Raw genomic sequence first — 17,099 nt, 5'->3', positions numbered from 1 at the left:
TGTATTAGTGTCCCAGTTTTCCCACAGTCCCCCCAACGTTCATCCTTGTCTTTTCCTGTCATTTCAGCCAATCTGACAGGTGTGTAGTGCTATCTCAGAGTTGTCTTAATTTGCATTTCTCTGATCAGTAGTGATTTTAGAGCACCTTCTAATATGATTAGAAATGGTTTTAATTTCTTCATCTGAAAATTGTCTGTTCATATCCTTTGACCATTTGTCACTTGGAGAATGGCTTAAATTCTTAAAAATTTGAGTAAATTATCTATATATTTTAGAAATTAGGCCTTTATTAATAAATGTAAACATGATTTCCCATTTTATTGCTTCCCTTGTGATCTTGTCTATATTAGTTTTGTTTGTTCAAAAACTTTTTAACTTAATATAATCAGAATCATCTATCTGGTCTTCAGTTATGAGTTCCAATTCTTCTTTGGATATACCATACATTCTTTCCTCCTCCATAGATCTGAGAGGTAAAACTATCCTATGTTCTTCTAATTTGCTGATAATATCACTCTTTATATCTAAATCATGAACCCATTTAGAACTTATCTTGGTATGTGGTGTGGGTCAAGCCTTAATTTCTTCTATATTAGTATCCAATTTTCCTAGCAGTTTTTGTTAAATAGTGAGTTCTTATTCCAAAAGCTGGAGTCTTTGGGGTCCAACATGGCTCTTTTCACAATGATATGATTCAGATCAGTTCCTATAATCTGGTGATGAAGAGAGCCATCTGAACCCAACGAGAGGACTGTGGGAACTGAGTGTGGATCACAACATAGTATTTTCACTTTTTTGCTGTAGTTTGCCTTTTGTTTTCTTTTTTTTCTTTTGATCTGATTTTTCTTGTACAACATGATAATTGTGGAAATGTGTATAGATGAATTGCACATGTTTAATCTATATTGGATTAGGAAAGAGGGTGTCTAGGGAAGAGGGTGAGGAGAAGGAAGAAATAAAAAAATTTGAAACATAAGGTTTTGCAAATATGAATGTTGAAAATTATCTATGCATATATTTTGAAAATAAAGTTTTATAAAAAATAAATAAAATTTATAAAAAAGAATAGAGAAAGATTGTATTTTCTCTTAGGGCTGTAAGAGAGCTGATTGATGCTCTTTGCAGAATCTACCTTTAAATAAAATAATCTGTAAGGAACTGCTTTGTAAACACAAAACCTACAAGTGTATGCTGCTGTTAGAGGGTTTTTTTTTTTGTCATCACCAGTGCTGGGAGACGTTTGTGGGGCAGGAGCTCTACCGCTTCATGGTGATGGACTTTATTTTCACACTCGTGGACACCCTCTTTGGAGAGCTGGTCTGGAGGTAAGAGACTTGATGAAGATTTGAGCTTAAAAAGGCCAAGGTTTCCCCCTGTATCTAGGGCCATCTCCTGATCTATATCCAGCTACTGGACCCAGATGGCTCCGGAGGGAAAAGTGAGGTAGGTGACTTTGCACAACCCTGGCTCATTTAAATCCAATTCACTTGTATGTTATGGCATTCATTTCTTTGATGTTCTCTTTGAAAATGAAGGATAAACAGATAGAACTGGACCACCAATTGGAACTGGTCAGTTGGAAAACTCTTCTTCCCTCCCCACTCCCTTCCTCCCTTCCCTCCACTCCCTCCACTCCCTCCTTCCTTCCTTCCTTCCTTCCTTCCTTCCTTCCTTCCTTCCTTCCTTCCTTCCTTCCTTCCTTCCTTCCTTCCTTCCTTCCTTCCTTCCTTCCTTCCTTCCTCCTTTCCTTCCTCCTTTCCTTCCTCCTTCCTCCTTCCCTCTCTCCCTCCTTTTCTCCCTTCCTTCTTCTCTTCCTCTCTTCTTTTCTCCCTCCCTCCCTCCCTCCTTTTTCATCCTCCCTTCTTCTTCCCTCCTTCCCTCCCTCCCTTTATTCCTTCCTTTCTCTCTTTCCCATTTCTTGCCCCTAGTTTCTTGACTCCTTCTCTGCCTTCTCCAACATAAATAGTGATTTTGGAAATCTTTTACTTAACACAAACAGTGGGATGTAAAGGATAAGAGTTCTGTATTTTGAGTCCAGAAGACCTGGATTCTAAGTCTTGGCTCTGGCACTTGATTATGTGGTCCTTTATCAACCACTTAATCTCTCAGAAATTTACTTGTCAGCTGTAAAATGGAGCACCTACTACATGAGGTTGTTAAAAAGATCAAAGGAGATAATACAAAAATAAAATTTTGTGAACCTCAAAGTGCTATATAAGTATTATTACTACTAGTAGTATTAGTAATAGATTTTTTAAAATTAAAAAGAAAAAGCTCTCTATATATTTCTCTCTTTGGTGAGTCTGTTGACTTACTCTGTAACCTCAGGCAAGCTACTTAGCCTCTCTTTGTTCCCTCTCCTCCTCCCATGTGCAAATGACTCATTCTCACATTAATTCAGTATAACAAATGCTGGCATTTTTAGCCTCTCAAAGTGGTGTGGTGAAAGATCATGGGTTCGTACAATTCCAAGTTATGTGATCTTACACAGCACAGTTCTGTGCTCCAGATTTTAAAATATTGCTGCAGGGATCTTTATGAGATTAAGTCAAACTCCCTTATTTTACATGAGAGAGAACTGAGATTTTAAAAGGGAAACTGATTTTCTCCATGATCACACAACTAGTTAGTGGCAAAGCTAGGATTAAACCCTAGTCAATATAATAACATCTGACATTCTAATCTCTTTTGAATTGAATAATAATGCTAGCTGAATAAAGCTAGCATTATGACACTTGAACAAATCATTTAATCTCTCTCCATTTACCATTTGTAAAATGGGAATAATAATAGCACTCTGGGTTATTGTGAAGATAAAATGAGATCTGTAATGCAGTTTATAATTTTTTTTTTTTTTTTTGCTGAGGCATTTGGGGTTAAGTGATTTGTCTAGGGTCACACAACTAGAAAGTATTAGCAGTTTGTAAATCTTAATGTGTTTTATAAGTGTTAGCTATTTTAATTATTATTATGATACTTACACAGCTATACAAATGCTAGCTATGGTGATCATTATTATTATTTAGAACTTTAAGATTTGCAAAGCATATTTCAGGTACAATGCTGCTTTTGCCCTATAGGCTCATTTCAGAGAAGCTGAAGCAGGATCGGAAACCAGAGTTTGATGTTGCTCGAAATGTATTGGAGTTGATTTATGGACAAACCCTGACCTGGTGAGTTCTCCACTTTGGTCCATTAGTAGCTTCACAGAGCCTGTGTGAATAACTTCTTGTCTCTGAGATGGAAAAGATGCTGCTTCTTCCTCGAAGCTAGGTTAGCCTCCCTTCCTCCATGTTCCCTTATTTTCCTACAGGACAAGGTTTATATTTCATTTGCATGGCTACCCCTATGAGATGGGGGTAGATTCACTGCTGGATGAAGTTATTTTTGAGAGTGTGGCCCAGTCCTGGATTCTATTATTTCCCACCATGATACCTTGGATGGAAGAAAGGAGGGGATTTGTGGCCATTTCCATTGACCAGCAGATCTACTCTGCCGGAAATCCTTCCATATGTCCTTGAATACACTGGCTGACATATGAAAAGCCCCCCTCCCCCAACTCAGAGGACTCCATGACCTCTTTGAACACAGGCTCATCAGTTTTCTGCCCCAAGGGATGGGGAGGCAGGGCAGGGGTTGGGAGCAGACCTTTGTAGTCCTAGATTTGAAGGGATCTTTCTCTTCTGTTTCTCTCTCTGCAGGCTGGGTGTTCTCTTTTCTCCTCTTCTGCCTGTCATCCAGGTTCTCAAGCTTCTGTTCCTGTTCTATATCAAGAAGGTAATGAGGTCCTACTGTAGAGTCAGTCAATAAACATTTATTAAGGACTTCCTGTGTGCCAGGCACTGTGCTAAATGCTGGTGGTAGAGGCAAAAGACAATCCCTCGAGGAGCTCACAATTTAATGTTTACCCTGAAAGAAGGAATTGTAGCCTTAGAAATTGACTTCTGGTTGAAACTGTGGGCTATTTTACATCTACACAGCAAGCAAGACTCACTTGTAAAAAGGATTCAACACTTATCTTTCAGAGTTACTAGAATTTCAAACAAGCTAGAATCTCAAATATAGAAGCGTGTGTGTTGTTACTGCAGAGTGTTTTATATATAATTGACTCTGACCCTTTTCAAGAGATTTCAGTTTCCCCTTGTGACTTATCTAAATTATTCTTTCCATTTCCTATCTATATGGAAATTTGCTGGGTCATAGAACCACTTACCTCTGTCTTCTGCTTCCATTATGCCTTTCTCTAAACAGACTTCCTTGTTATGCTTTATTTTCTCCAACCTTCCTGTCTCTGCAACAATAAAACAAAACAAAACTCCAAAGCCCTTCGGACCCCATTGGTCTGTCTGTGCACTTTCCTCTCTCCTCTAGATTTCTAGGTTAGAAGGATGGAGGCTGAGAGAGGGGAACTACAAAAAACAGTATATTTTGTCTTTTTTTTTTTTTTTCTAGATCAGCCTCATGGCAAACTGCCAGGCACCTAGGAAACCCTGGAGAGCTTCACATATGACTACTATTTTCATCACTCTCCTCTGCTTCCCCTCCTTCTTAGGGGCAGCCATATTCCTTTCCTATGCCATCTGGCAGTAAGTAGACATTTCTGGGAAGGTCAGCTTTGGGATTTATTTATTTGATTTGTCTTGCTGACAGTTTCTCTTAGGATGTAGGGATAGAACTGTATGGTGAGACTGGCGTGAGAGTGAGGAAGACATTTTAATTGAGAGTCTATGAAGGGCCAATCCTTCCATGCTGGAAGTGATGAACACTAGAACTAGGAGCTGGGAGGGAGGGAGGCACCTGGCTTTGGGATCATTTTAGGATCTGAGGGTAAGTTTCTAAGGCTCATATTGTTTATGTAATCTCTCTTCTTCAGAGTCAGACCCTCCAGAACTTGTGGCCCCTTCCGGACCTTGGATACCATCTATGAGGCTGGGAAAGTTTGGATTCATCGCCTGGAGGAAGCCAGTCCCAGTGTTACTTGGTTTACCTGGATTCACCAGAATCTGGTGGAAAATACCTTTTTTATTTTCCTGATGTCAATTGTGCTTCTGTGAGTAAATAGGGCTGTAGGTGGGGAGGGAGTTGGGAAATGATCCTATGACCCATTCATTTTCTTTGAAAGAAACTATTTCACATCCTCAGATTATGGTTCATAGGTCCCCCCATCCTCCGCTCTCTGATCTCAGATCTTGTCTAGCCACCTTGTATGTTGTGAGCAAAGGGTTAGTCATATAAATATGTATGACATAGGACCTGCTACTAGGTTACAGAATTGAAAAGGCTCTCAAAGGCTATGTATCTTAATAGAAATCCTCTGCTCAAGATCTTGACAAATGATCATCTGGCCTCTGTCTGAAGACAAATAATTGTGTGACTTTTCTTCCCCCTATCTGGTTTTTGGTTTTCTTCTTTGTAAAATGAGTTCGTTGGGATAAATGGTCATAGGAGCATGTCTGATATCTCCTCTTCCTATTACAAGGAATGGAAGGCAAGACATTTGATTTGTATTCCTGGAAACAATACAAATAATAAAAATTAAAATAAAAAAATACAAGTGTTCTGTCTTTCTCCTTCTCAAGTAGCACTTGTCACAGAGCTTTGCTCAGTAAAGAGAGTTATTGTCTTATTTATGAGAATGATGCAGTGTCTTCATCACCATCATCACTGGTTCATTCAGCTAACCTATATAGTTATAGCAGTTATCACATTCTCAAAGATGACCAAAATGACATCACTGTATTAGAATCAACAAACTTATTGTTGACTGTGGCTGCTTTGACTAACAAGCTCAGAATGCTCTGCTACATCTCAGACACAAATGGTCCATGTGAAGGTCTGGGATGGATTTCCTAATTTTCCACATCTCACATTCAATTCTGCTTTGCTCATTAAGCACAGCACCTTTTCTAAAGAGGGCACCCTGGATGGTCCTGTGACAGTGTCTCCCATGTCACCCAATCAATTCCAAAGTTCTTAAGAAAGAATACTAGCTTTTATGTAATGGTTTACAAAGTACTTTACTAATATCTCATTTGATCCTTATAACAATCCTAGAAGGTGGGTCCTGTTATTATCGTTATTTTACAGATGAGGAAACTGAGGCAGGCAGGGATTAAATGATTTGCTTAGAGTCATGCAACTAGTAAGTACCTGAAGCCAGATAGAAATTGCCGTTTTCTTACCTTCCCGTCCAATGTTCTATCTAAATAAATCTAAATAAAAAAATCTAAATAGTCCAGACTATTTCCTTCACTTTTCTGGCCTATGTCCTTTAGGTCTGGCTAAGATAAGGGGCACAGATTGTCTGGATCTGGGAGGGAAGCTCACTAGCCCATGGATGAGAACTTGCTATTCCATTCATCTTTGCATCTCACTCTAAGCTAATGAGCCTGAGGGTTAATAAATACCTATTTACCAGTGAGTGGAGGGACTATTGTAATTGCCTACATGGGCAAAGAATAGTATGTATTTATGAACTTTTGTGTTTTGTTTTGTTTTTTAGAGTTGCAATCTATTTCAATATCCAGGTGGTGAAGGGACAGCGGAAAGTTATCTGCCTCCTCAAGGAACATATTAATAATGTAAGAGTGTATATATGTGTGTGTATGTGAGATACACACATGTGCATGTAGGTTGTATGCATGCATGTGTGACATGTACATAGTATGTGTATATAATGTTTGCACATATAGGTGCATGTGGTGTATATGCAGTATTTGTATGTGATCTGCATGCACAAATATATGTGTGGTATGTATAAGCATTCAGTGTCCTGCACATGTGTGATAGGTGCAAAGGCTTTAAGTATGTGTATGGGTGTGTATGTGCACAGTGAATTTGGTGTTTGCTTCTATGTAGTGTGTACGTGCATATAATGTTGCAACCAACAGGAAATGTGCATGTACACATGTATTAGTATGTGTATTATATGTGTTATAATATATATTATATATGTAATTAATGTAATATACACATATTACATATGTAATACATATAAGTATATATAAATATATAATGTGTAAGAAATAAATAAATAAAATATGCCCATACATATATGCTTACATTTATGTGAGTTGTTGTGCCCATGTGTGTGTACATGTATGCATGATGTATACACACATGTGGTGTCTGTATGTATATTGTTTCATTGCATGCACCTGTGAGTGTGTGTCTCTGTGTGTGTGTGTGTGTGTGTGTGTGTGTGATAAGCTCGTTCCTTCTGCTCATCTGTGTCTCGTCCCTTTCTTTTTTATTCTTCTCTTCTCCTCTGGGTCTCTACTGTTCCAGGAGGGAGAAGATAAAATCTTTCTTATCAACAAAATTCACTCCATTTATGAGAAGAAGGCAATCCACCAATAAGAGTCTGAAGCCGGAAGGTGAGAGGCCAGAATGGGGTGAGGGGCACTCAGAGCTGTGGCAGGGTGAGGGTGAGGGGGGTAGTAGACATAACAAGGAAAGGGAGATGCAGACCTAGACAAGCTAGGACTGGCCTGGGCAAAAGATTGGCTTTTTGACTAGAATATTTTACCAGAAGTGCAGGGTCAGTGATATCTTCTGATAATTCTTTAGTGTACAAAGTCCTTTTGCACTGGGGCAGCTATTAGTTTTTTTATTTCACAATGAAGCATCCAGAGCCTCATAGGAAATGATAGTTAAATGTTTTCCCTAGGACTCAGCCTTTTTATCCTGCCCCACACCCCTGCTATCTTGGTAGTTAGTTACCTTCCTGAAAACAGTGCCAAAAATCTCTATTCTATGGAAATCTCTATCCCTGAGTTAAAGATGATGCACTGATATAAGGTATTATAGCAAAAATAGTGCATGATTTGAGTCAGGTAGACTTGTGGTCAAATCCTCACTCAAATGTTTACTAGTTCTGTGACTCTGGGCAGAATTGCTAATCTTTCTCATCTGTGAAATGGGGATAATAATAGCACTATCTCACACAGTTGTTATGAGGATGAAATAAGATTATATATGAGAGATTTTTGCGACCTTAAAGTGTTATAAATGCTAATTATTATTGTTGTATTTCGTTGGTCAAGGGGATTCTGTTTCTATTCCTTATTTTCCTTGACTAAGGAAGGAGCACTGAACAAACTGTTTCCAATCTCTGGATTTCAATTTCTTCATCTGTAAAATGAGAGGATTAGATTTGAGGACTCTAAAGGTCCCTTCCAGCTAGCTCTGACATTCGATAATTTACAATTACTACTGAATATGAATAGGTTGCGTGTGTGTGTGTGTGTGTGTATCTTGGAGGTGTAGGGAAGAAAGCTTTATATACGCATAAACATCTTTTCCTAGCTATTATGCTATATATAGTATTTTGTTGTTCAGTGACTTCAGTCACATCTGACTCTGTGACTCCATTTGGGATTTTCTTGACAAAAATATGGAATAGTTCACCATTTCCTTCTCTAGTTCATTTTATAGAAGAGGATACTAAAGCAAACAAATTAGGTGACATGCCCAAGATCACGTAGCTAGAAAGTGTCTAATGTTGGATTTGAACTTAGTTCTTCCTGGCCTAGCTCTATTTCACTGTGTTCCCAGATGCTATATATGATATAGCAGGTAAGGAAAATAATTTTCGTATATAGTATAGCAGGTAAGAAAAATTAGGAAAAAGAATGAATTTCTATTAGAAAGGTTAGTCATTTCTTTATTTAGGAAAACCTTTCTGTATTGACTAAAGATCTGTGAAATCTTTGCATCTTTGCTGAAGACTTCAAGAAATAAAACTCAAGATTATTTTTATTTATATCAGTCTGTGCACATATCATCTTATTTAAAATAATTGTTAAAAAAAAAGTAGAAATGAAATTGGATTCTAATTCTTGAGAAGACTAATTTTCTTCCTAGCTGATAATTAATGACATAATCTCTGTATATGTTTTCCTTCTTTCCTTTTCTTTAACAAGTAGATCACTATATTAGGTGATAGAATGGTCTCACTTCAACTTTAATAATTTTGATACTTAGATTTCCACTAAGCCTCAGAGTTTACCTTGTATGCACTTCTACAGGTGACGTAGTAGAAAGATTGCTGAACTTTGAATCAGGAGAGATTCAGAGTTGAATCTAGGGAGTAAATTTTAATAGCAGGCTCTCTGAAAATGCATGACATATTTTTAAATTTTTTTTTCATTTTAAACATTTTCCCCATCATTTTCTTAAGTCTAGAAATCAACAAAACAACAAATCAAGCTTTTATGTGTAGTGTTTTCTGATTTGCAAGTATAAAAGCTCATACTGAAAATTTATAATCTGTTAGTTCAGGATTTCTCTAGCACATGTCTGATTGAACTCTATCTCTAGCTGGATAACTAGGAGCAAATTCTGGCTTCTTGAACTTCAGTTTCCTCACAATGGGAATGATAGGGATAGTTAGATGGTACAGTGTATAAGGTATTGGCCCTGAAGTTAGGAAGACTTGAGTTAAAATCCAGCCTGAACACTAGCTTTGTGAACCCTGGGCAAGTTACTTAACCCCAATTGCTTTGCTTCTTCCCCAAAGGGAAAATATGAAATGGGATGATAGCATTGATAGTATCTTTCTCATAGAGTTCTAAAGATCAAATGAGATAATAATATATATGTCCTTCATCTGATGGTTGTTGAACTTGGCCATTATATTTCTTGGTGTTTTGATTTTAGGGGCCCTTTCAGTAGGTGATTAATGAAGTTTTTCAATGTCTATTTTACCTTCTGTTTCTAAAATGTCTGGGCAGTTCTCTTTGATAATTTTATGGAAAATAGTGTCCAGGCTCTTTTTTTCCTCATATTTTTCAGGGAGTCTCAGATTGTCTCTCCTGGATCTATTTTCCAGGTTTGTTGTCTTCCCAAGAAGGTACTTGACATTTTTTTCCATTGTTTCATTTTTCTGGTTTTGCTTGATTGATTCTTGGTGTCTCCTCGAGTCATTCAGTTCTATTTGTTTGATTCTGATTTTCATGATGTATTTTCTTCACTCACTTTTTAAATATCTTTTTGTAATTGTCCAATTGAGTTTTTAAGTGAGTTTTTTTGTTCTATGGAATTTTTTTCCATTTCTCCAATTTTATTTTTTAGAGAGTTATTTTCTTTTTCCAACTCACTAATTCTATTTTCCTTGGAGTTGTTTACCTTTTCCAATTCACTAATTTTGTTTTTCAATGATTTGATTTCTTTATCCACTCTGGCTTTAAATACGTGGGATGACTTCTCCAGACTATCTTGCCAAGCTTCCCTTTCCTTTTTACCATTTCTATTCTAGCTCTCTTGTGAGAGCCTTTTTGATTTCTTCTATGAGAGTTTTGTGCATTGAGGAGCAGATCATATCCCCCTTTGGGGATTCCTCTGGAGACAGTCTGCTTTTAGTTTCCTCAGGCTTTGAAGTCTACTCTCTATCCATATAGAAGCTGCCAATGGTTAGAATCTTTTTAAATTCTTTGTTCATTTTGTCAGAGCAGAATCAAAGAAAACAAACTGACAAGAAAAACAATCGTCTGTTTCTGGGGGGGATGGGGCTGGATGGTATTACTCCTCTACAGGCTGTGGGAGACAGCAGTGAGGCACTAATAGGACAGCAATGGCTGTGCTGCTTCTGAGCTCTGAGGCTCTGAAGCTCTAAGAACGGGCTGAGTCACTCCGGGTGGGGGTGGGGGTGGCTGGTCCCAAGAGAAGCTAGCTTTTTGGGATTTTATTCTTTACCTCCAGTGTTTACAGCTTCTCTGCTGACCCTGGCTTGCTGCCAAAACGGAATATCCACACTGGAGCAAAGATCATTCCACAGAAATGGCAGAGATCACACCCCTCCCCCCTCCAGTCTTTGCAGTGTAAGCTGCCTGCCTTGCTCTCTCTGCTTGCCCTCAGCCTGAGCCCAGTCTGTTCGTCCCCTCCCCTGGGCAAACACAGACCTTTTCTGGCGAATTTCAAGGATGTCTTCTGTTGGTGATTATTTGTGGTTTTTTTTTCCAGTCAAGCACTAATTCTGAGGCTTGTTATGAAATAAATTCTGAGAGAAAACATGGAGCTCAAGCAACTGTGTGCCACCTCTCCACCATCTTTGGTCCATTCTAATTTTCTTTTCTTTTCTTTTTTCTTTTTTTTTTTGAGGCTGGGGTTAAGTGACTTGCCCAGGGTCACACAGCTAGGAAGTGTTAAATGTCTGAGACCAGATTTGAACTCGGGTCCTCCTGAATTCAAGGCTGGTGCTCTATCCACTGTGCCACCTACCTGCCCCCTGGTCCATTCTAATTTTCAAGGAGTTTGTTGCTTTAGACAAGGTTTTGGACCTCTTGTCTAGGCTGTTAATTCACTTTCCAATTCTTTTTTTCCATAGCTCTCATTTTTACTCCCAAATTTTTCCAAAACAATTTTAAACCCTTAAAAAAACCAAATCCTTGCATCAACTCTTCCAGGAATTCTAACAGAAATTTTGTCCAAGCTGTGTTTTCTTTTTAGGCTTTGTATGTAGATGTTTTAGAATCATTCTCTTCTTCTGAAAAGAGAACCTTGTTCTTGAATTTCTTCTTCAAGATGTATTCCTTTTTTGTTTGTTCATTCTTCCAGCCTACTTCTTGACTTTGGACTTGATATTAAAGTGATACTCTGGATCTTTGTACTGGAAAGGATAGAATTGAAAATGGCTAACAATTAAAAATCAGATGAAAGCTAAATAGAGAGCCAGCTAGTAAATGAACACTGGGTAGCTTTCAATGAATTTATATCACTGCACTCAAACTACTAGCATACTAAAAATCCTGACAAATATGATTGCTGAACTGCTCCCACTGATCTTTGGAAAGATCAATGGAAAAGGATTGACATGTTACAGGACTAGACAAGGTCACATATCTTATGAATCTGCAAACCATAGGTCAGTGAGTTTGACTTTAATTCTGGTAAAATTCCAGGACATATTAGTTAAAGAGATGACTTGTGAACTTTTAGAAAGGGAAACCAATTATTAAAGATCAGCATGACTTTTCCAAGAATGGATCATGCCAGACTAACCTCATTTTCTTTTTTTCAGGGTTGGTGATTAGTGTTATATTTGTAGAACAGGGAGATATTAAAGACAGAGTTTCTCTAAATTCCTGCAAAGCATTTGACAAAAGTTTTTTTTTTTTTTCAGTGAGGAGTTCAGATGAAGGCTAGATAATACTGAAGTTAGGTGAACTAATTGAATGGCTGGATATTATAGTTTAATGTTAACTTTGAAACTCTTCAGGTGTGCAGTGAAAGTATCTTTAGTCTCCTCAGAACAACAGGAAACCATCACTTCCCACCCATTGGACTGGGTTAGCTTTTACTTTGACCAGGAGGCAGTTGTAGGCTTTTTTTATTCACAGCCTTTTCGCTGAGTTTGGGATTAGTTACTGTGAGCCAACCTGGACCATCTGGATGCATGAAGTAGCAAACTTCACAGTAATCCTAGTCAAAGGGATCTTCAATAGATACCTCTAGGTAGTTATTGATGAAAGTCTTATGCAGGCCTTCAAGTGCATCAGGAATGACGTATCCGCTGGGAACATCAGGAGACTTGAAGTCCAAGTTACATTTCCCGGATTGGAAGAATTCCAAGGCAGCAACATTCATACCAAGAACAATCTTCTAAGGATAGCCAGATTTACCAGCAGCATTCTTTAGCAGCTCTAGAGATTCTTTATTCTCCAGGATATTAGGAGCAAAGCCTACCTCATCTCCTACATTGTTGCATCTTGTCCATATTTCTTTCTTTCTTTTTTTTTTTTTTTCCCTGAGGCTGGAGTTAAGTGACTTGCCCAGGGTCACACAGCCAGGAAGTGTTAAGTGTCTGAGACCAGTTTTGAACTCGGGTCCTCCTGAATTCAAGGCTGGTGCTCTATCCACTGTGCTACCTAGCTGCCCCCCATATTTCTTTTTAATAATATTCTTCAAGTTGTGGTAGACTTCAGTTCCAATATACATGGCCTTCATGAAGAGAGCTCCAATATGGAAGATCTTGAACTCCTGCCATGTTACCAACATGGAAGCCACCAATTCATAACTCAATTATCATTACATTACTATAACTATTCTCTCAGAGCCTCTCCAACAATTGACATTTTCTTTTTGATCATCTTTGTTTAACTCTTCTTTGGGACCAACTTGTTCTTTGTAATTCTGCAACATTTATTTGTGACTGTTTTGCTGTATGTTGTAGTTACTGTGTATCTTGTAATCTTCACTCTGTTTCACTTTACATCATTCTGTATGAATCTTCCCAGACTTCTTTATATTCATAATTTCTTATAACAATAATAATTCTACTACACCAGTGATTTATTTGTTTTACTTAGCCATTCCCCAGTTGATGGGTATCAACAAACAACTTAAATTTCTTTGTTACCACAAAAAGTGCTGATATAAATATCCTGGTCTATCTGGGGACCTTACCTTTTATATACTTAGTGATGGAATCACTCAGTTACAGGGGATGGACATCAGCTCACCACTAATTCTTAGTCATGAAACATTTACTAAACAAGTTAAAGCAAGGATAATAAAGTTCCATAATAGTTCAGTGCATAAACCTGTGCCATCTTCTCCCATCATACACAAGTCTTTTGGGGAGAGTGGACACACTCTGTTAGGAACTTAGCAGAGTAGGAAACCTGAGTAGGAAAACCCCATGTACCAGGAACAATTCCAGCTTTGGACTTCATGTCTTTATGTCCCTAATATCTTTAGAACTAGATTATTATTACTTCATCAACTGAGTCAAACTTTGCCTTTTCTAGTTTTCTCCTTTCTACTACTGGATGAAACCACTTTTCTACCAGCTACTATTCTTGGAAGATCAAAAAAATTTTTTTAAAAAGTCAAACCCTTGATTTTATTTATTAAAAAAATATTCTGAATTTAACAAACACCCTCCTCCAAAAAACAATATTTTTAAACACAAAATAGGACATAAAAAGAGAATTTTACAAGGAATCATATCAAAACAGTGTTAAGTTGTTTTAGTGAAAGCAGAGAGACTCTTAATTCTGTGAAGAATTTTATCTTCAGAGGTAATTAGATTGACTCTCTTGACTGGTCTGTAAGTCATTATTACTTTCTCAGCAAAGTAGTTTTCTTACTCCTATAATCCATAGAGCTTGCAGGTCAGCTCACTGAGTTCAGAAGATCCTCTCCAGCCTGAGGTAAAGAAACAAGGAAGAGAAATCTGTGAAGAATTGTCACTGTTCAAACTTTGGTAGCAATAAAATGCATCTTACTTCTCCTTTCCCCAGCCAACTCTCCAAGCAACAGAGCTCTCTTCCAATCAGATTAGCTAGCTCCCAGCATTAGCTGCAAGACTTGTTTTCCTCCATTCAGCTGTTCTCAGCATAAAGCAATTGCTTTATATGTCTCTTTCTTCATTTGGCTTTTAGCCACTTCATTTTTGCCTTTTCTCCACTTACATACCCACTATCTTGGCACAGGTACTTATCACCTCTTGTCTGACTATTGCACAAGTCATTTGTTTAGTTTTCCTGTCTCAAATCTCTCATCTATTCTCCACTCAGCTGCCAAACTTTTAAACTAAACTTTAAATCTGATCATGTCCCTCTCTCCCTTCAGTAAACAGCTCCTTATTTCCTTCAAGATCAAATATAAAGTCCTTTGGTTTTCACAAGAAACTGAAACTATTTGTAGTCATATGAAAAAATGCTCTAACTCACTGTTGATCATAGAAATGCAAATTAAGACAACTCAGGCACATTTCTCAGATTGGCTAAGATGACAGAAAAAAATAATGATAAATGTTGGAGAGATATGGGAAAACTGGGACACTAATGCAGTTTTGGTAGAGTTGTGAACTGATTCAGTTATTCTGGAGAGTAATATGGAACTATGTTCAAAGGGCGATATCAAACTTTGCATACCCTTTGATCCAGTAGTGTCTCTACTGAGCCTGTATCCCAAAGAGATCATAAAAAAGGGAAGAGGACCCACATGTGCAAAATGGTTTGTGGCAGCCCTTTCTGTAGTGGCAAGAAATTGGAAACTGCGTGGATGTCCATCAATTGAAGAATGGCTGAATAAGTTATGGTACATAAATATTATGGAATATTATTAGTCTATAAGAAACTATCAGCAGGATAATTTCAGAAAAGCCTGGAGAGGCTTACATGAACTGATGCTAAGTGAAGTGAATAGAACCAAGAGAACATTGTAGACAGTAACAAGATTATGTGATGATCAATTATGACATATAGTTTTTTTCAACAATAAGGTAATTTAGGCCAGTTCCAATAGACTTATGATGGAGAGAGCTATCTGCATCTAGAGAGAGTACTCTGGGGGCCGAATGTGGATGACTACATAGTATTTTCACCTTTTTTATTGTTTGCTTGCTTTTTGTTTCTTTTTTTATTTTCTTTCCTTTTTGATCTGAGTTTTCTTGTGTAGCATGATAACTGAAAATATGTAGAAAAGAATTGCACATGTTTAACATATTGGATTGCTTGCTGTCTAAGAGAGTGGGTGGGAGGAAGAGAAGGAGAAAAAATTTGGAACACAAGGTTTTGCAAGGATGAATGTTGAAAACTATGTATATATTTTGAAAAAAAAGCTAAAAAAGAAATAAACTTTCACAAAGTATGTTTAGAAGGATTGCATATGTTTAACCTGTATCAGATTGCTTGCCTTTGGAAAAGGGAAGGTAAGGGAGGAAGGGAGAAAAATTTGGAACACAAAGTTTTGTGGAAATGAGTGTTGAAAACCATCTTTGCATATATAGAAAAATAAAATACTATTAAAAAAACATTGTTAAATGAATTTGGGGAAAATATACCATTAGTTTTTTTTTTAAATTATAAAAAAAGAAAATAAAACCTTCACAATCTGGCCCCTTTTAACTTCTAGTCTTTACTTCACTCTTCATCCTTCATGATCCATCAACATAGGCCTGGTTATGGTTTCTCAAACTTAGTGCTCCATCTCCTAGCTCTAGATTTTTGTGTGGGGTATTGTTGTTCCTCATGCCTTAAATGAGCTCTCTGCTGATGCCATTTGTCTTCTTTAGCTTCTTTCAAGTTTCTATTAAAATTTCATCTCATACAAGATTTTCCTTATCTTCCTTAATTCTAGTACTTTGCCTCTGTGATTGTTTCCAATTTATTCTGTATGTATGTTGTTTGCATATAACTGCTTGTTTATTATTTGCCCATTAAAATATGAGCTCTTTGAAAGCAGGATCTGATTTTGCCTTTCTTTAGTATTTTCATTGCTTAGCATAATGTCTTTTAAATTGTAAGTACTTAATAAATACCTGTGAACTTGACCCACCTTTGCTTTTGCTTTGATCTCTAGGTCCCTGAGGCCCTAAAGTGCTCTTCAATTTTACTTGAAGATACTCATAACTGAAGAACATTAATCTGGGTAGAGACTAACCATTGAATCTGGAAATTAATTCAGCAATAACTTCCACTTCTTCCTCCTCCTCTTCCTCTCATTCTCTTTCTTCCAGTTTACTTGGGACTGGCTTATCATAGTATTTATTTGAAATAAATAGTGTTTTTATTTTGCTTTTCAAACTGATTTGTTTCTCAAGAAGGTGGGGTGAGTATAACAGCTCATATGTTCTATGGGTTAGCTATAAACACCATATTCTCTCCCTTGGTACACACACCACTTTTTCTCTTCATCTCAATACTATATAGTACCAGAACCCAAAATTATTAAGAAGGAAGGGAGGGAGGGAGGGAGAAGGGAAGAAGAAAATGAGAAAAAAGAACAAAAAAGAAAAAAAAAGGGGGGGTCAAGGAGAAGGATTAATGGCTTTCTTCTGCTTGAAAGATCAAATACAAATTCTTTGATTTGGTATCTAAAGCCTTTTACTATCTGGTGCAACCTACTTTTCTCAAATAATTTCACTTTATTCCCCATTACACACTGAAATTCAGTTAAACTCCATCTCCTATCTCAGTACTTTTACAATGGTTGTCCATATTTCCTAGTTTTGGAAGCACTGCACTTTTACCAGCATCCTCTTAGTTCAGTTCAATATTGGGATAAATTAAGGCACCTAATTAAGATAGACTTCTTTTCTCAATAAGGTGATGATCCAAGACAATTCCAGAAGGCTTATAATGGAAAATGCT

The 17,099-nt window shown here is 37.3% G+C and overlaps 1 protein-coding gene across 10 annotated transcripts in view; it reads left to right on the top strand.

Annotated features, from left to right (window-relative positions):
- TMC6 (transmembrane channel like 6) overlaps positions 1-16,532 on the top strand; it is a 50,481-nt gene extending 33,949 nt beyond the window's left edge. For all 10 annotated transcript variants that reach the window (XM_074260249.1, XM_074260246.1, XM_074260250.1 and 7 more), the window contains 8 exons: positions 1,228-1,325; positions 3,081-3,173; positions 3,702-3,777; positions 4,453-4,586; positions 4,874-5,050; positions 6,503-6,581; positions 7,288-7,376; positions 16,309-16,532. In XM_074260249.1, the coding sequence (XP_074116350.1) occupies positions 1,228-1,325; positions 3,081-3,173; positions 3,702-3,777; positions 4,453-4,586; positions 4,874-5,050; positions 6,503-6,581; positions 7,288-7,359 (729 nt within the window). In that variant the 3' untranslated portion in view covers positions 7,360-7,376; positions 16,309-16,532. The remainder of the gene's footprint in view (positions 1-1,227; positions 1,326-3,080; positions 3,174-3,701; positions 3,778-4,452; positions 4,587-4,873; positions 5,051-6,502; positions 6,582-7,287; positions 7,377-16,308) is intronic.
- The last annotated feature ends 567 nt before the right edge of the window (positions 16,533-17,099 follow it).

The sequence above is a fragment of the Sminthopsis crassicaudata genome, chromosome 4, assembly GCF_048593235.1.
Source record: "Sminthopsis crassicaudata isolate SCR6 chromosome 4, ASM4859323v1, whole genome shotgun sequence".
Lineage (NCBI taxonomy): Eukaryota > Metazoa > Chordata > Mammalia > Dasyuromorphia > Dasyuridae > Sminthopsis > Sminthopsis crassicaudata.
The sequence above is the reverse complement of the archived record's forward strand: the minus strand, read 5'-3'. Positions and strand labels throughout refer to the sequence as shown.